Raw genomic sequence first — 19,063 nt, 5'->3', positions numbered from 1 at the left:
CACTTCCTATTTTGTCACATCTGTGTTTCTACCAACCTTGTAGACCTCAGAGAAGAATCTGACTGGCATTATCTCCAGCTCAGTGACCCCTGGCCAGACCTGGAGCTGTTCAACAAGTTGTCCTTTGACTATATCATTCACGACCCGAAGTATGAAGATGCCAGCCTGATTTGTTCGCACCATCAGAGTATAAAGAGTGAAGGTCAGACTTGGAATCTCTTGTTTCACCTTCTTCCGAAGCGCATGGGCACAGCCTCTTAAAGGGATGAGCTGGATTTTGTTAGGCATGAAATCAGGTCTTGATGAATTAACCAGCAGTACCTAGTACAGAACTGAAGTCCCCACCTCCCTGTGAAAGGAAGGGAGGAATGCGAAACCCACGAATCGAAGGCATGTTGCTCAGGAAGTGCTAAGTGACGATGACAACACCCTGGCTGATTTGTCACCATCAGAATATACCGAAGGCTCTGGTTAATAGAAAATAAAAGATGGTGGATGTTTACTTATTAATTTGGAATTGTCGAAATGAGTACACGTGTTCGCTCTACTCCCTCAGTGTCTTGATTTTTCCCTCCCCCTTAGGGGTCCCCAACATCCATGGTGTTGTGACCTGCAGTGTGCCGGGGTCAGTGCGATTATAAACTTAGACTAGAAATGTTTGGTAAATGCCATGAGGAAGGAAACGACTATATTAGTTCATTTTCACGCTGCTGATAAAGACCTACCCGAGACTGGGTAATTTATAAAGAAAAAGAGAATTAAGGGACTCACAGTTCCACATGGCTGGGGAGGCCTCACAGTCATGGCAGAAGGTGAAAGGCATGTTTTACATGGTGGCAGGCAGGAGAGAATGAGAACCAAGCAAAAGGGGAAACTCCTTATAAAACCACTACCACAAGAACAGTACTGGGGAAACCGCCCCCACGATTCAGTTATCTCCCACCAGGTCCCTCCCACAACACGTGGGACTTAGGGGAGCTACAATTCAAGATAGATTTGGGTGGCGATGCAGACAAACCATATCAACGACCCACCAGTCTCCATTTTAAACCAACAAGTTTATCTTCCTCGCTGTCAGAATAGATCTCTTGCATTTAAAATATTAAGCCTGTAGAATAAGGACATCAAGAAAGAAAACATTTTTGTTCAGTTGTACAATGTGTTTAAGTTAAGTGTTATTACAAAAGAAAGAGTTAAAAGGTTATAAAATGAAAAGTTATAGTAAGCTAAGTTTAACTTATTTATCCTCCGAGAGGATCCTTCTTGTAGGCGTCTCTAATGAAGGCTGAGTGTTAAAATCTGCGAGGTCATTTGAAAAACAAGGAGGGCCGGGCATGGTGGCTCACACCTGTAATCCCAGCACTTTGGGAGACTGAGGTGGGCAGATCACATGAGGTCAGGAGTTAGAGACCAGCCTGGCCAACATGGCAAAACCCTGTCTCTATTAGAAAAATGCAAAAATTACCCGATTGTAGTGGCAGGCACCTGTAATCTCAGCTACTCGGGAGGCAGGAGAATCACTTGAACCTGGGAAGTGGAGGTTGCAGTGAGCTGAGATCCTGCCACTGTACTCCAGCCTGGGTGACAGAGCAAGACCCTGTCTTCAAGAAACAGGAAAAAAAAAAAAAAAAAAAAAGGGCAGTTCATCTGCATTCAGTGCTGGCATGTTAAGTTGGCAATCAATTTAAATAGTTGTGTTTTGCACATAAGCAAAACATAATGATGTGAATGATCCTTACATAGGTGCTGACGACATGTTTTCAGGTACACAGTAAGACATATGGACACTGCTTTTATTAGTTCATCCCGCTGACACTTTGTTGTCCTTTGACCAGCTGTCACGTCAGGGCCTGGGGAGGTGAGATGCAGTCCTCACCAACCACACAGAATACTATTGTCTGCTCATTTTGAGCATTTTGGTTTCTGTTTGAGCCGGCAGGGGATAGTATTTGCTTTGCTCCCTGCTGGTTTGTAATGCTGGGGATTTTGGTGCAGACAGAGGGATGTCCCGGAAGCCAGAGGACTTTTACGTGCGGCGTCAGACGGCACGGATGAGACTGTCCAAGTACGCAGCCTACAACACATACCACCACTGTGAGCAGTGCCACCAGTACATGGGCTTCCACCCCCGCTACCAGGTAGGCCCCAGCAGCTCCCCGCCAGGCGTTTCACCTTGGCCCACGTGGTCTGTCCATTCTCCTGCTCTCTCACCCCTTCATTCCAGAGTGGGAGATAGAGAGTTCTGGAAGCCCTAGCCTCCTGATCTACTTGCATCCTCACTTCTTTTCAATTGTCTGTGAAATTATTGCTGGAACTAGAGAACTACAGTTCTCCTGGGGTTGTGTGTTTATCAGTGACCAAGTTACCTGACTGTGGAGGTGGTTGTCGTCTTCAGGTTCCAGCAATTTCAGAAGTTAGTCCTATGCAGGAGATGCTCACTGGGTGCTTATCCTGTACCAGGCACTGGGAGGGCAGGGCTGAATCGACTCTGTCCCTGTTCTCCACACTCAGTCTAGGAGGGAGATTTGCATGTAAGCAAAACATAATGATGTGAAGCAGGCAAAAAAAGAGTCCTATGGTTGAGGCACAGAAATCCATTGATAAGGGGAGGGATTTGTATTTATTGAGCACCTACTGCATGCCAGCAATGTGCCTAGGCACTTTTTATATATCAGTTTCTCCCAACCATTTATGCAATGGAAAATATTTATCCTGGACACATAGAAATGGATAAAGATCCTGACCCAGGGCTCTGGCTGCCTCAGGCCCTGGCTGGTCACCTGAAGCCAGACCTGCAAGCCACTCAAGGTGTGCCAGATGAGAACGGTCCTGTCTAGTGTCCTATTTACTTCACACTAAATCTCATTGTCCCTGTTTTATAAATGAGGATCCTGTTTGGGTGGGGAGTGGAAGAGAGAAGATTTGGAAGAATGAATAAGAATTTGCCGAGGGGCCAAGAATTCATAAGATCAAGGGAGAGGGACAGCGTGCATGGAAGAGGGGAGGTGGGGTTTCCAGGGGATGGGAAGAGACATGGGTTGGGTTTTTCTGGAACCTAGACTTCAGGGTAGGTACACTTGGCCAGGAAGCTGTAAGGGCAGGCAGAGGCCAGACCACAAAATGCCTGGTGGGCACTATGAGGAGGGACAAGGACTCTCAGCAGGAACTCCAGGTGGAACCCAGTGTGGGCAGGGCTGCATTTAGACTTATGGAGGTGTCTGGAAGGCCTGTGAGGCTGGTTATTTATAAACAGGGGAAAGAATTTTATATTGAATATTTCCTTTCATTTCAGACCCAAGCAAGAGAGAGAAGGGTGGAGGGAGGCAGCCGGAGTTGGGGGAGCCAGTCAGATGCCTGGCTGGGGAGCAGAGGCATGTAGGGTAGCTGATGTCCTGGGCCGCTTCCAGAAAGGCCTGAGGCCAGAGCACTGGCCTTTCTTTCCATCCCTTTTGCAGAGGGAAACAGCCCCTGTCTTTTTTTAATTTTTTCTTTTTTTTCCCTGAACCACATGGAATGAAGAAACATCCCATCTGCCTGACCTTGAGCTTGGCTGCCAGGGCCACAGCACTGAGTATGCGATTGTACTGTAGATGAAAGAAAGAACATAGGAACCATTTTTTAAGGGTCAAAATAATCAGTAATCTCATTTGTTCCAGATAAACTCTCCTAACGTGTTGTTTCTTGGACATGTAGCTTTACTTTCAAGGCAAGTGAAGCACGTTCTGGATTTTGAAATGTAGGGAAGAGGGAAGTGGAGGCTGGAGTTGATGATGACCGTCAGTCCCCAGTCACCCTGTAAGTGTCAGGAGTGACTGGTGGCATCAGGCCCTCGGGCTGCATCAACAGACACCAGAGCGAGAGGCGGAGGAGAGGCAGCCTGTGCTCTGGCCGGCTGGGCTGCTTCCAGCCTCTGTTCTCAGGGGTGTGCAGGTCTGCAGGCCACAGTGGATGGAGAGTGTGCCTGGGACCAGCTGGTGGGGTGCCGTCTCCATGTGGCTGTGCACCTGCTTGTTCTGTTTTCTTTTCCTTTACCTCCCAAGGCTCCTTGACCTTATTAATGAAACTGCCTCAGTTGTGTCCTCCTTAACTGCCTCCCCAACCCCATCAAAACCTCTTTCTCCCTCATCTCTGCTCCCAAAAAAAGCGCTTTGTGGCTCTAGTAGAACTGTGGCAGGGATTAAGGCAGTGTGTGCTGGTCCGCCTCCTCACCTGCGGACTCTGGAATACATAGCACATGCTAGGAGGGAGTGTCAGGGAGGGCCACAGGCTGGAATTGTGGAGGTGGCCTAAGAAGATAAGGGCAAAGCTGGGCTGGAGGTCACACCTGAGAGCAGCAAGTGCACAGATGCAGCATGTGGGGCTTCGGGGAAGTGGAGGAGGTTACCAAGGTCACAGCCAGACTTGGGGACAGGAGTGAGCCCAAGGTGTCGAAATGTCAGTTTCCACATCTGTAAGATGGGGATGATGACAGTACTGCTTTATAGGATTGTGCATCATAGCACACAGGACAGAACATTGCTGGTGAGCAGTATTCTGGAAGTGTCCAAGTGTATGCTCATTAACATGAGCTCATGTTAATATGTGCTGACACATAACCATGATGGAAAAATACATTTATTAGAATTAAAAATGAGCTCTGTGGCATGAATGCTGTAGTTGGTGACCCAGAACAGGATTCTGGCTCAAAGCCAGGGGGAACAGAAAGCTTGGTGCCTGCGTGGCACAGCTGGGTGAGGCCCCATTCGGACTGAGGACAGGAGCAGGCTCTCGCCATGGGTGTGTGCCCTCAGGCGTGCTTGCCCCGTCCCCAGCGCTGGGTGTCTGCACCTGGCACCAGAGCCACCCTGTGGGTTTCTTGGGCTGTAGGGCAGAGGTGATCGTGAGCTGCATGTCATCACAGCAGGGTGGGCCTGGGGTCTTCTGGAAGCAGGCCGGACTCTGACGGCAAGCTCTGTCCTTTCCCCCCGCACCCCAGCTGTATGAGTCCACCCTGCACGCCTTTGCCTTCTCTTACTCCATGCTAGGAGAGGAGATCCAGCTGCACTTCGTCATCCCCAAGTCCAAGGAGCACCACTTTGTCTTCAGCCGACCTGGAGGCCAGCTGGAGAGCATGCGACTCCCCCTTGTGACAGACAAGGTACTGGCTCAGAGACCCAGGGGGGCAGATCCGAGTGGCTTCAAATGGGGACTAAGCTGGGGCCTGGAGACAGAGCTGCCTGACGAGGGAGCGCAGACACCCATACAGTGACTGAAGATGGAGAGGCTGGTGGCGCACACGGGCTCTGCAGTGACCCGGTTCAAGCCTCAGCGTTGCTCCACCACTTACTAGTTGAGTTATTTGAACATGTCACTTAGTACCTCTGAGCCTTGGTTTCCTCATTGTAATGCCGGATGGTAGTAGTTTGCAAAAGCTTGTGGTGAGAACTATTTGGAATAACTGATGAAAGGTACTAATTCCATGCGTGGAAGATAACAGGAGCTGGGTGGTAGATTTCACCTGCTCCCTCTTTTCTTGAATGCTCTTCCGGGTAACATTTGGTGTAGGTTTAGGCAGATAGAACAGTACAGCGATCCCTCAGGGCCCATTACCAACTCCAGCAGTTGCTAACTCATGGCCAGCCTTGTTTCGTCTGTCTCCCTCTCCTCTTCTCCATTCCTGTTTGGAAGTAAATCCCAGACCTCAAATCATGTCATCTATCTAGAGATACAAATATCTACACCCAGAGATATTTCTGGATGTAGGTATTTCAGTGTATCTGTCTAAAGGGCATGTTTCCTTTATCTTTTGATGAGATTGCTCGGAATACTTCGTTGTCTCTGACGGTTCTTGTCGAGATGCTCCTTGTAGAGCTGTTGGTTTAACCGACAGTGCTCACCTGGTCATCTCAGAGTCAGCTGGCTGCTCTTTCGCCAGCCCCACTCAAGGCAGGCCACGTGGAAAGGCCGCTTTTCCTTCTCCAGAGTGCCAGGCACCTGTGGACTTGCACCTGGCCCTTCAGACCCAGCAGCCTGTTATTAAGGAATGCAGATATGTGTAATGTACCCAAGAGGCCTTCATTGTAAGGTACCTCCTACCCCGTGGGCTGGGGTTGGGAGTTGCGGTGAAATTCTATGGATGAAATAGAAGAGCTGGGATTTCTCTACCACTCCGCTCACCTTCCAGCCGTCCTGGTGGAGCTGGCCATGAGCACCAGCTGCATGCACAGTGCTGTGGCAGGTGCTTGGAGGAATTTAGAGGGAGCAGATGGCCTAGCTCTGCCAGATGAACTTACTATTAAGGAAGGAGTTGAAGAAAACAGTTATTTACATAGAAGATATAACAACCCAGGTGGGTAGCTAAGCTCTACGGGGCAGTGATTGCGGGGGTGTTGTGTGTTCATAGTGTATAGAAAATTAAAGACGTACATGAATAATGTGTACTCTGGGCACAAGATTAGATTCTAATAAGAGAGGGTAATGAATTTGGCAAATTGCTATATGCCAGTTAGTTGCCATTGCCTAACCATTCCCAAATAAGCATTAGCTTTGGGATCTGTGGGCTAGCAGTTAGGGCTTGGTTCAGATGGATGGTTTTCTGGGCTCCGCTGTACTCACTAATTCATGTGGATAATGAGCCAGCATCTTGCCTGGGAGCTGGCTGGTGTAGAGTGGCCTCAGCTGGGCTGTTCAGCTCTGTTCCATGTGATCTCATCATCCATCAGGCTAGCCCGGGCTTGTGCGTGGCAGAGTTCTGAGGGGGAGTGGAACGTGTAAGTCCTCTTGAGGCTATGTCCAGGATTGGCACAAGGTCATTTTTTTCTGCCTTTTACTGGTAAAAGCAAATTGCAAGGCTGAAAATTCCAGCAGTATGAAAAGGGTCATCATTCTTTGATGGAAGATGCTGCAAAGTCACGTGTCAAGGGAATAATTGCGATCACGTTTACAGTCTACCTCATGATACCTGTATTTTGCAGAGCCACGAATATATAAAAAGTCCGACATTCACTCCAACCACTGGCCGTCACGAACATGGGCTCTTTAATCTGTACCATGCGATGGATGGTGCCAGCCATTTGCACGTGCTGGTAGTCAAGGAGTATGAGATGGCGATTTATAAGAAGTACTGGCCCAACCACATCATGCTGGTGCTCCCCAGCATCTTCAACAGCGCTGGAGTTGGTGGGTGTCCTTTAACGTCATCTACTCAGTCAAACGCCTGGGAACAAACATTTGAGAGAGTATTCTAGAGATGAAAGTTAAATATGTGACATCAAGCCTTTTACTTTTGGACTTTTAAGGCTATTTTGATTTTGTTTGACTTTTTAATGTAGTCTTTCCCACCCCCGCCTTATTAATGGATAATCATCAATTAAATGGTTATTCATTTAATTGATATTTTCTCCTTTTTTGAGATGGAATTGCACTCTGTCACCCAGGCTGGAGTACAATGGCGTGATCATGGCTCATTGCAACCTCTGCCTCACGGGTTCAAACGATTCTCCCACCTCAACCTCCCAAGTAGCTGGGATTACAGGCACCAGCCATCACGCCCAGCTAATTTTTGTATTTTTATAGAGACAGGGTTTCACCACGTTAGCCAGGATGGTCTTGGTCTCCTGACTTCGTGGTCTGCCTGCCTCAGCCTCCCAAGTGCTGGGATTAAGGTGTGAGCCACCATGCCCGGCCGGAGTGGCTCTTTTATACAGGGGTGCATGGAGGGTCCTGGGCCAGACCATGCGTGCTTCTCACGGTTACAACCAGAATGAGTTAAGTTTAATAGGAAGTATGCTAGCCTGAAGTTGGGCTGGGGAAGCAGGGAACTCTGAGCTATAGGAAGCAGGAGAAGGAAGGAGAAAGTTGTTCTTTTTCTGGGTTTAGAAGAAGAAAAATAAGAAGCACTTTTTATGTCTTATGCAATGTTGGCCATGATGGTCTTGAACTCCTGACCTCAGGTGATCTGCTGCCTGCGGCCCCCAAAAGTGCTGGGATTACAGGCACGAGCCACTGCGCCCAGCCAAATTGATATTTTCAATGGTTAGAGAAGAAAGCCTAAGAAGGCAAATGTGTGTTTCGCCTGGAGAGGGTGTTTTCCTCCCTGTAGTTTTCTCTCCCTAGTCCATGGCCCGTGGTTTGTGACAGGTGATGACATCAGGAAGGTCGGAGTTGGTTTGTCGGAGCAGCCTTGATGGCAGATGTGCCTGGGGTCTGTCTGATGTAGGTGTGGGTGCAGGACAGCCCTGAGTCTATTCACTTCGCCTTCTGCAGGAGCCGCCCATTTCCTCATCAAGGAGCTGTCCTACCATAACCTGGAACTTGAGCGGAACCGGCAGGAGGAGCTGGGGATCAAGCCGCAGGACATCTGGCCTTTCATCGTGATCTCTGATGACTCCTGTGTGATGTGGAATGTTGTGGACGTCGACTGTGCTGGGGAGAGAAGCAGGTGAGGTGGCCAAGAGCACCACCGCCTGTTCCCCTGTGAATGACAATGAGCGGGTGTGCCCTCTTTGTATGGTGAATGCTCCCCACCCCTGGAAGACCGGAGGGCCTCTCATATTAGAAGGGGTGGTTGTGGTTGACAGAGCCGCGGTAAACGTGCCAAGCCTGGCTTGCTTTTAGTTTTAAAAAATTCTTACTGAATTGTAATGTAGAAAAACACACTATCCATTTAGTATAATGTATAGACAAAAAGGAAAGTGTAATACATATACAGGAATTTTCCCAAACTGTATTCATTTAACCAATTCTGAGATCAAGAAAGGGATCTCAAGAAGGGGGTTCCTGCCCCCAGAAACTCCCTCCCTGCTGCCTCTAGCCCCACCCCTCCTCGGTAGCCAGCCTGCTGACTCCTGGCTTTATTTTTACTTGCTGTATGACTTCAGCAAATGGCTAAATCATTTGGGTTCTGGTTTCCTCGCCTGCGATTAATACCTATGCGATGGGTTTGTTGTGAGAATCGACTAAATCATGGTCTACACCTGTGTTCAGCACATAGAAGAAATGAGAGCCCATGGGGAGCACCCAGCAGGGTGCCTAGCCCCCAGGCAGGGGGACTGTGTGGGGCACCCAGCCCGTCCTGGTGTTCTTGGCAGTCTGAGAGCCGGTGCCACGCCACCTGGTCCCAAGGGCCTTCCTGCTGCTTGCGTGCTGGCCTCTGGACGCACTCTCCCTCCTTCGAGCAGGGAGTTCTCCTGGTCGGAAAGGAACGTGTCTTTGAAGCACATCATGCAGCACATCGAGGCATCCCCGAACATCACGCACTACGCCCTGCTGGGGCTGCGGAAGTGGTCCAGCAAGACACGGGCCAGCGAGGTACGGGAGCCCTTCGCCCGCTGCCACGTGCACGACTTCATTATCCTCAACGTGGACCTGACCCAGAACGTGCAGTACAACCGGAACCGGTGAGCTCCTGTGCCCGGGGCAGAGGAGGCGGTGGCCTATATAGGGGGGCAGAGCCCTGAGTGAGGGCAGCCTCAGGCCCTACCACATGTCCTGGCTGTGAGCACTGGCCTGACCCTGCTCTCAGTTGTCCCAATTTGTTTAGTGCTGAATAATTTTGAGTATTCGCAGCTCATTCAGCAATTCTCATGATGCTTTATTTAGGGAGTTAAATTGGACTGTGTGTTTTTCTTGCCTTTTTGGTTCCTTCTCCAAATACATGGCTGTTTAGGAGCTTTAGCGCTGAATGCAATGATAATTTCCAAAGTTTTCTGTACACGCCTAGTCACATCTCTAGAGGATTCAATTGCTCAGTGTTCATGGAGTGCCTCTCTACACTGGGCAGTGGGCCACAGCCTGCAATAGCCCCTGGAAGGGTGTCAGTTTTGGAGCCAGACTGGCCCTCTGGGAACCTGGATTCTGCTGCGTTTCATCTTTGCGGTGCAGACAGGCTGGCCACCTCTGATCCCTACTCTCCTTAGCTTTAAAAAGCGGCTCATGGGCTGGGCGCAGTGGCTTATGTCTGTAATCTCAGCACTTTGAGAGGCTGAGGCAGGTGAATCACAAGGTCAGGAGTTCGATACCAGCCTGGCCCACATGGTGAAACCCTGTCTCTACTAAAAATAGAAAAATTAGCTGGGCATGGTGGTACTTGCCTATAATCTCAGCTACTCAGGAGGCTGAGGCAGGAGAGTCACTTGAACCGGGACCCGAGAGTTGGAGATTGCAGTGAGCTGAGATCATACCACTGTACCCTAACCTGAGCTACAGAGTAAGACTGTCTAAAAAAAATAAAGTGGCTCCTGTTTTTACCCTAGGAGGTTTTTTGTTGTTGCTTTCTTTTTAACCAATGCATGAGGCTGTGTTGGTAACGTTTCTCACGTGCACTTGGCCCCTGGCCTCTGGTTATCACAGGCAGTCCTTATATGGCTCAGGCCTTAGGTACACAGTGCCTTTCCTGGTACAGAGATGTCCCTATTTGTCCTGGGGGTGTTCCTTGTTTGTTTTGCCTTCTGTTCCCCCTAGAGGAAGGTCTGGAGGCGGGAATGAAGCCCACTCCACCTACGTAGCCCCCTACGATGGGGACCCACACTCCAGGTGCTGGGGGTCGTGGCAGAGGGTGTGAGCTGCACCCCCTCAGAACACCCCTCCTCTGGCCCTGAGTAGGTTCATGTGTGACGATGTAGACTTCAACCTGCGCGTGCACAGCGCCGGCCTCCTGCTCTGCCGGTTCAACCGCTTCAGCGTGATGAAGAAGCAGATCGCGGTGGGCGGGCACAGGTCCTTCCACATCACCTCCAAGGTGAGCTCCTTGCTGCTGGGCAGGCCTCTGCAGCCACCGCCTGGGCTGCCATGGCGTGCAAACTGAGGGTGGGAGCCATCGGGGGAGGCTGTATCTTTCAAGCCTGTGGAAGTGGCTTTCCTGACCCACTGGTTAGGGTCAGTAAAGGTTTCTAATTGGCACTGATCCCTGGGAAGTGACAGGCTCCGTGGGGTTTCTCTTCTCTCTCTGATACTGACCAGTTTCCTGCAAGCTTCTGCTCGCTGCAAGATTACAGCCACACCTATCTGCATGTCCTCACTGCCCCAGCAGGGTGAGGTCTTAGGCCACACTCTTCCCTGGGGCTCTGGGATGGTACCTGGCTGTGCAGCTATTTGAATGGCTCTGCAGGCTGGCTCCCTGGCCACACTGTCTGTCCATGGGGCAGCCTCGGGGTGGGGAGAGACCTGGTGTGATTATGTCTGTTCTAGCTGAGCAGGCCTGGGGAATTCAGTTGTCAAATCACAGCAGTCTTGATAGCTCCATGTCTTCCAGGAAGCCATGCAGCAGGGGTGTCTCTTCCTGAAGGTTTCCCCAGTCCCGTGGGCCAGAGCCCCTTTCTCTGTCACTTCTGTCCGTCTTGATCCTGCCCTAATGCCACCAGCTGCCTTTCCCAGCCTCTCCCTCCTTGTTTCTGTAAACTCTTGGTGGAGGTACCTATGCTGAGGGGGGCTGGGTCTGAACTGGGACACCAGGTCCATCTCCTGACCCCCAGTGGCAGGGATTGCGCCTTTTCTAGGAGTGCAGGGCCTATCCTCATTTCTCTTGCAAAGTAGCAAGACCTTTAAATAAAAGGTCCCCACCCCCACCATCATTGACATCTTAAAGTTGTGTAAGGTTTGTTGTTTAATCAGAGGAGAACAGACACCTTTACCATATCTCCACCAAAGGGCTGGATGTGTCTTTAAAACTACCTTTTCTTTTATGTCCCTCAATGCCATTTTTAAACTCTTAAGTATCTTATCTTTATTATTTGAACATAGTTTGATTTTTCTATTAGGTTTGATTGCATGTTGGTCACACATTAGGAAGCTAGTCACATCGTATAATCTTTTGTGTGATTGGAATCACTGCATTGTTTTCCTTTATTCATTAAATATTTACTAAGCACCCAATGCCCATGCTCAGGAGTCCACAGCCCAGCAGCTGGGGCAGATGTTAGACAAATAGCTAGTTAAGGACCATCATGAGAAACACCACAAAGGTGAAGTGTGTGTGGTGGGGAGACCTGAGCCTGTGGGAGTCTCCGGGGAAGTGACGTTAAAGCAGAGACCTAGAGGAAGAGATGGAGCCACATGCCCAGGCAGGGGCAGGGGCAGGGACAGGGGCAGGGGCAGGGGAAGGGATGGGGCAGAGGCAGGGGCAAGATCATAGGCAGGGGCAGGGGAAGGGGTGGGGCAGAGGTAGGGGCAGGGGAAGAGATGGGCATGACAGGGGCAGAGGTAGGGGCAGTGGCATGAGCATGGGCGGTGGTGGGGGCAGGGGCATAGGCGGGGGTGAGGCAGGGGCAGGGGCAGGGACAGGGGAAGGGGCAGGGGCAGGGGAAGGGGTGGGGCAGAGGTAGGGGCAGGGGAAGAGATGGGCATGACAGGGGCAGAGGTAGGGGCAGTGGCATGAGCATGGGCAGTGGTGGGGGCAGGGGCATAGGCGGGGGTGAGGCAGGGGCAAGGACATGGGTAGGGGCATGGGTGGGGGTGAGGCAGGGGCAGGAACATGGGCAGGGGCATGGGTGGGGTGGGGGCATGGGCAGGGGCAGGGGCGAGGGCGGGGGCAGTGGCAGGGGCACGGGCAGGATGCCTTCCGCGGGTGAAGGTGCAGGAGGGTAGGAGTGAGGAGGTTGGTATGGAGGACGGGGAAGGGGGTGGCGGATTAGGCAGGCCTTCCCAGCCATGCAAAAGTTCCAGACTTTCCTCTGGGACTCACAGGAGGGAAGCCAGCAAGAGTCTGATTTACGTAGATATAAATGTTTTGGTGATGGAGCAAGAGGTGGGAGGATGCCGCTGTGGGTAGGAAGAGCCCGGGATTGGGTGGGACGTGGACAGGATCTTTGGTGGGAAGCTGGCCGCTCCCAGAGGCTTGAGTCCCCAGGCACATGGATTCTCTTGTTTTCTCTAGACCGGACAGCTGGTTTCGTGCATGGAATGATCAGTATCTCTAATTCTTACTGACCGGGTTGATTCATTTTCACAGGCCTCTTTCACGTTTCCCTTTAGTAAAACCTAGTATTTCTCAACAGAGAAGTTTATTCCTGAAGTATGTGTTCTGAGTTCATCCCCCTGAGCAACACGAGGTGCCATGCTTGGGCTGCCCCATGCAGCCCAGAAGCCGAGGGAAGGTCCTCTCCCTCAGGGTGGTTGGGAGTGGCCTGACACCCTCTTTCCCGCACAGGTGTCTGATAATTCCGCGGCGGTCGTGCCAGCCCAGTACATCTGCGCCCCGGACAGCAAGCACACGTTCCTCGCAGCGCCCGCCCAGCTCCTGCTGGAGAAATTCCTGCAGCACCACAGCCACCGCTTCTTCCCGCTCTCCCTGAAGAACTGTGACCACCCCGTGCTGTCTGTCGACTGCTACCTTAACCTGGGATCTCAGGTGACTTTCAGATGGGGTGCTGTCGAATCCCCAAGTCAGAGAAATCTCTAGAACCAATGGGCTGGAATTGGGGACGGAATCCTAAGTCCTAAACTCCTTTGTCTCAGAGTTGACCCCACTTTATAGCTTTTGCCATTCAGCTGAGAAAGCTGAGATGCTTTGCCCAGACAGAAGAAAGTAGGAAGCCAACCAAATTTTGATGCCCAAACATTTGTTATTATTTTTGAGATGGAGTTTTGCTCTTGTTGCCCAGGCTGGAGTGCAATGGCATGATCTCACTGCAGCCTCCACCTCCCGGGTTCAAGCGTTTCTCTGCCTCAGCCTCCCAAGTAACTGGGATTACAGTCACATGCCACCATACCTGGCTAATTTTTGTATTTTTAGTAGAGATAGGGTTTCGCCATGTTGGCCAAGCTGGTCTCAAACTCCTGACCTCAGGTGATCCGCCCACCTCGGCCTCCCAAAGTGCTGGGATTAGAAGTGTGAGATACCAGGTCTGGCCCAAATATTCTGATTCTCAGATGAACTCATGACTAGATAAATCTGGGTAAACTTCTATAATTGCTTTTTCAGATATAGATTTGGAAATGACATGAAAATATTGTCTGTGGTCCCCCAAAATTTTAAGCTGAACCAAGCAGTATGTATTTACTAGATGCAAACTGTGGTATAACGTTACTGAGCATTTCACAGAAAACGCTGCTCTCTCTTGGATTTCTTTTTCAGATTTCTGTTTGCTATGTGAGCTCCAGGCCCCACTCCTTAAACATCAGCTGCTCTGACTTGCTGTTCAGCGGACTGCTGCTGTACCTCTGTGACTCTTTCGTGGGAGCTAGCTTTTTGAAAAAGTTTCATTTTCTGAAAGGTAACTTCATACTCTTAACCCTGGACCTTGTCTTCAGTGTCTGTCATCACCAGGTACCCTGAGGAGGGGACTCTGGTCCTAGTCCTTATTTGCCCTGAGTGAACCGAGGATCAGAGAGGGAAGTGACGGCCTCAACCACCCAGGGAAGTTCAAGAGAGCTGGGACTGGATCCCCAGAAGCTCTCTTTCCCTGGACGTGTTTGTGTAGAGACAAGTCCCCCTTTCTTTAGATGAATTACAGACATTTTTTAATATTTGTGTTTTCCTATTCCCTTTCCTTTCCTTTATCTTTTCTCTTCTTTGTTTTTGGAGTCTTACTCTTGTCACCCAGGCCTGAGTGAAGTGGCGCCATCTTGGCTCACTGCATCCTTTGCCTCCTGGGTTCAAGTGATTCTCATGCCACAGCCTCTCAAGTAGCTGGGATTACAGATGCCTGCCACCAGGTCCAGCTAATTTTTTTAGTTTTAGTAGAGACTGGTTTTCACCATGTTGGCCAGGCTGGTCTCAAACTCCCAACCTCAGGCGATCCACCCACCTCAGCCTCCCAAAGAGCTGGGAATACGGGTGTGAGCCACTGTGCCGGCCATTTGTGTTCTTTTCCAACCTGAATCCTTCACACCAGTGTCTCAGTCATTGCGGACGCTCTTCCTCCTAGTGGAGGAGGCTTCGTCCTCGTCCTGGGAGGTCCTGCCCCACCTTGACTTTTGCTCCAGTCTTCCTCCTTTCTGTGCCAGCTGGTTGAGAATGACATGCACTTCTTCTGCCTGACTTGAAAACACAATTTCCAGTCTGCTCAGATCCCTAGCTGACCTTCCCTTTCCTTGGTGGTCCTTGGCTCTGACCATCCACTCTAGCAGGCACTGAATGAGCACCAGCAGCAGCTAAGGCCTTGGGAAAGATTGAAAGGTTTCTATAGCAGTCTCTGCCTAGGGGAAACATTTCATCTAAAGCTGGGGAGGGAGCAGAGAGGGAAAGTGTGAGGGAGACCTGGTTGAGCTGTCGCTGTGTGCTGGGAGTAGAGAGGAAGGAGAATTCCTGCAGCTGGCATGTGGGAACAGGGTGGGGCAGGGGGACAGGGTTGGGGGGGTGCCTCAGGCCTGCATGGGTGACAGAAGAGGGGGATGAAGCTGTGGGGTGGGGTAGGTAGGCTGGAGTACGTGAGCTACCGGCTGGGGCTGAGGATGCTTGGTTTGTGACCCAACCCGCCTCTCTCCTTCCATCCACACCTCGGCCCAGTCCCCGCCCAGCTTTCCTTCTGCCGCAGCATTTCTCCCCGCAAACCTGCCACATTCCCAGCCACACTCCTGTCTTGCTAAGATTGTACATCGCCCTTAAAGAGCAAGAGGCCGACCCGCCGCCGCCTCTGCCCCTTCCCAGCGGCGCCCTGGCTTGTCATTGCAAGTAGAATCCCCGCAGCCGCTTTCACCTGGATCAACTCACCTTTTCCCTTCCCACACCTCTGGCGTTGTCCACGCAGGTGCGACCTTGTGTGTCATCTGTCAGGACCGGAGCTCCCTGCGCCAGACGGTCGTCCGCCTGGAGCTTGAAGACGAGTGGCAGTTCCGGCTGCGCGACGAGTTCCAGACGGCCAATGCCAAGGAAGACCGGCCGCTCTTTTTTCTGACCGGACGACACATCTGAGGAAGACAGCGGCGAGTTTTCTGGAAGAGATGAGTGCTCAGAGCCCTCAAGCTGTTGAGGCTAAAGGGAGGCCTGGACCTGTGGGGTGTTTGACTGGAATGGACCCCAGGGACTGTCCACAGCGCAGCCCCTCGAAGTGCACATGGGCCCCTGAGGCTGTGGTCCTGGGAGCCAGGAGGAGGACTCTGCAGTGGGTGGGGATGAACAGCTGAGACTCCCCAGTTCTGGGCCAGCCCCTTGCCCTGGGCTGTTTTGAAGTCCATTTCACTAGAACAAAGACTTACTCCCTGTCCTGCCATTCGTTTGCTTCCATGGACAGCCTGATTTTCTCTTAGTTTAAGGAATCTTGGGTTATTTTGTAGCAGTGCCAGTATTTCAGTAGATGGGATTTCAGCCATGTAGGTTCCCCTGTAACCTCCTACACAGCAGTATTCCAAAGGAACATTTGAACTGTAAAGGCTGGAGACAAGAAAAAATAGGTAGATTGTATTAATACGAATTATTTAATTGCTTATAAGTTTGCTGTTTCAGAAGCCCAAAGGCATCACATTTAATAAGGAAACAAATGGATTGACTTCAGAGAAAATATGAGCCTATTAAAATAACATAGGGTAAATACCCTACCTCTTCGAAAGGGCAAAAATGCAAAGAAGCTTTTTTTTTAAAAAAAAACTAAAAGGGTTTTTTTTTTTTTGAAGGGAGGAAATGAGGCTGACAGAGGTTGTCCTAAAATTTGCCTTACAAAGGGAAGAGGACTGCATCGCTTACTTGAAACAAACAATGAAAACAAGCAGAGTGATAGATAAAATAGTTGATGAGAACTAGACGTAGGACTATAATTCACTAGACCTTAGCTTTCAGTTCCTGAAGTAGCTCGTTTTTTCTTACTCATGTTTGGTTCCTTGGGAAAGAATCTCGTTTGACTAGAGAGGAGGTGGGAACAGAAGAGAGAAGGAGTCAGGGAGAGACATTTCCTAGGGCTCACCGTTCGCAGCCTGACAGAATGGTTTTTAAAGCCACAGGTGAGAGGGCCACCCATTGCCCAGGTGCCTGAGCAGTGATCGTCGTATTCATCTTGTTTAATCCTTTCTTGTGTGATTGGAATTATTCTTCCCCTTTGAAAGACAAGAAGGTTGAGATGCAAAGAGTGCGCCTGTCCAAGGTCTCACAGCTAGAAAGGCCAGCAGCACAGCTCAGACTCCTGGTTTCTGGACTCTACAGTTTGAAGTGGCACATAACCTGAAGGAAAAGTTTAGACAGTTCAGTTTAATCATCAGAATGCATCCTCTGTTTTGAGACGGAGTTTTGCTCTTGCTGCCCAGGCTGGAGTGCAATCCCAGCTCACGGCAACCCCTGCCTCCTGGGTTCAAGTGATTCTCCAGCTTCAGCCTCCCGAGGAACTGGGATTATAGGTGTCCGTCACCACGCCCAGCTAATTTTTAAAATTTTGCTTTTAGTAGAAATGGGGTTTCACCATGTTGGCCAGGCTGGTCTTGAACTCCTAGCCTCAAGTGATCTGCCCACCTCGGCCTCCCAAAGTGCTGGGATTATAGGCATGAGCCACTGCTCCTGGATAGGCATGAGCCACTGCTCCTGGCCTCAGAATGCATTCTTAGACATCTATCCTAGACATATATAAGCACTCTTTTGGATAACAATCCAAGAAGAAATGATTTCAAAAGATGATGCCAAAGAGTTAATGTCAATCTTTTTTTCCCTAAGACAAAAAAGTCCATGAGTATGAAACATTTAGATCAATGTTTATAAAATGATCGCTTTGTATATGTCACTATTCCTATTTTGGAATAAAAACTGACCTTCTGTAGTCATACTAGTCTTTTGTAAATAGCAGCTTCTGTGTCATTCTCCCTGTTTTATTAATTTAAATTGGAAAAAACCTCAAACTAATATTCTTGTCTGTTCCAGTCTTATAAATAAAACTTATAATGCATACATCGTTCTGTTGGTGGGTCTTCATCGCGTTGTTCTGAGAGAAGGTAGAGTGGCTAGTCACCTCTGGGGACTACCGGCTTCAAATGGATAGTTTGGGAAAAGAAAGAAGGATAAAGCCGTAAAAGTGGAGTATATTATAACATGTTGCCGAATTCCTGGTGATTAAAAAGGCAGACTGCATTGGACATCCAGGTGAACAGATATGGAGGAAACCAGCTCAGAATGTGCAGAGTGGCCTGCCACTAAGGGAAGGTGGTTTGGGGACACTCTGAGCTTCACGGTGGCTGCAAAGGGTGGAAGGGGACCCGGGGCATTTGTCCAGATGATTAACAGAGGAGTGGTTTGCAGCAGTGAGTGTGGTTGATTCCCTGCAGTGCTCCCCACCCCGCTCCCCATACTCCACTGACCTGGGCTAAGCATCTGATTATGGCCAAGGCCAAAGTACGGAACCTAAGTCGGAGGAGGACGTGGGCAGCCAGCCCTTGTGAAGACAAGCCATTGGCACTCCTCTCTCCTTGGCATGCCCTAATTCTTACAAACGTTTGAGGCTGTTTATGGTAAACAGAAGAAACAAGCAAATAGGAGCTCCTTAGTGCAGAAATACACAACTAAGGCTCAGAAAAAATGTGGGAAATAATACAGCGAGAAAAAGTGGTTAACCTCTGTGAAGAGTCAGTAAAGCAAACAATCCTATGGAGCAAGTGTAATAAAAATCAGAAAGAAGTAAGATGCGAGTGCTTCCAGAAACACACAAAAGGCAATGATGGCTCTTGGAAATGAAAACTGAAAACCTCAGTAGGCAAGTGAAGTAGCCAGATCGACATGCTCAAGAGACTGGAGCTGGAAGCTGCAGCCTGGAGGTCTGTAAGAGGCTGCAGAAAGAAATGGCGCTCAGTGCCAAGCCCTGGCAACCCCTGCCACAAAGGAAAGATGGTTTGGGGACACTGTGAGCTTCACGGTGGCTGCAGAAGGCAGAAGGGGCCCTGGGGCATTTGTTCAGATGATTAACAGGATGTGGTTTGAAGCTGGGAGCCTGGTTGATTCCCTGCAGTGCTCCCCACCACATTTCCCATACTCCACTGACCTGGGCTAAGCATTTGACCATGACCAAGGCCAGTGGCCCCCTTGCCCACTGCCCATCAGCTCCCTGGACCCCTGCCAGGCCAGTGCCCACTCAGACCTGCTGCCCCTCATGCCAGGAGTGCCCATCCCTCTAGTCCCTTGGATCCCTCCCACACTCTGATGTTCCCTTGCTACTCAGTCACCTTCCTAATGAGGCCG

General features: G+C 50.2%; 1 protein-coding gene and 1 long non-coding RNA gene across 20 annotated transcripts in view; one reads left to right on the top strand and one right to left on the bottom strand.

Moving 5' to 3' along the window:
• The window catches only part of GREB1 (growth regulating estrogen receptor binding 1), a 161,887-nt gene extending 144,105 nt beyond the window's left edge, over nt 1-17,782 (top strand). For 15 of the 19 annotated variants that reach the window (XM_078348497.1, XM_078348506.1, XM_078348499.1 and 12 more), the window contains 10 exons: nt 44-202; nt 1,996-2,138; nt 4,976-5,137; nt 6,954-7,158; nt 8,245-8,419; nt 9,159-9,377; nt 10,582-10,717; nt 13,124-13,324; nt 14,051-14,189; nt 15,666-17,782. In XM_078348497.1, the coding sequence (XP_078204623.1) occupies nt 44-202; nt 1,996-2,138; nt 4,976-5,137; nt 6,954-7,158; nt 8,245-8,419; nt 9,159-9,377; nt 10,582-10,717; nt 13,124-13,324; nt 14,051-14,189; nt 15,666-15,829 (1,703 nt within the window). In that variant the 3' untranslated portion in view covers nt 15,830-17,782. Of the gene's footprint in view, nt 1-43; nt 511-1,995; nt 2,139-4,975; nt 5,138-6,953; nt 7,159-8,244; nt 8,420-9,158; nt 9,378-10,581; nt 10,718-13,123; nt 13,325-14,050; nt 14,190-15,665 lie in introns of those variants that run through there. The other 4 variants (XR_013526165.1, XM_078348510.1, XR_013526164.1 and 1 more) reach the window with 3 other exon arrangements.
• On the bottom strand, nt 4,597-16,018 carry LOC144579188 (uncharacterized). The gene is made up of 2 exons (XR_013526166.1): nt 15,629-16,018; nt 4,597-7,195 (listed from the first exon to the last, which is right to left on the bottom strand). It is a non-coding gene; the product is annotated as an uncharacterized LOC144579188 (long non-coding RNA).
• Nucleotides 17,783-19,063: the final 1,281 nt, after the last annotated feature.

This window comes from Callithrix jacchus, chromosome 14, assembly GCF_049354715.1.
Source record: "Callithrix jacchus isolate 240 chromosome 14, calJac240_pri, whole genome shotgun sequence".
Taxonomy (NCBI): Eukaryota; Metazoa; Chordata; class Mammalia; order Primates; family Cebidae; genus Callithrix; species Callithrix jacchus.
The sequence above is the reverse complement of the archived record's forward strand: the minus strand, read 5'-3'. Positions and strand labels throughout refer to the sequence as shown.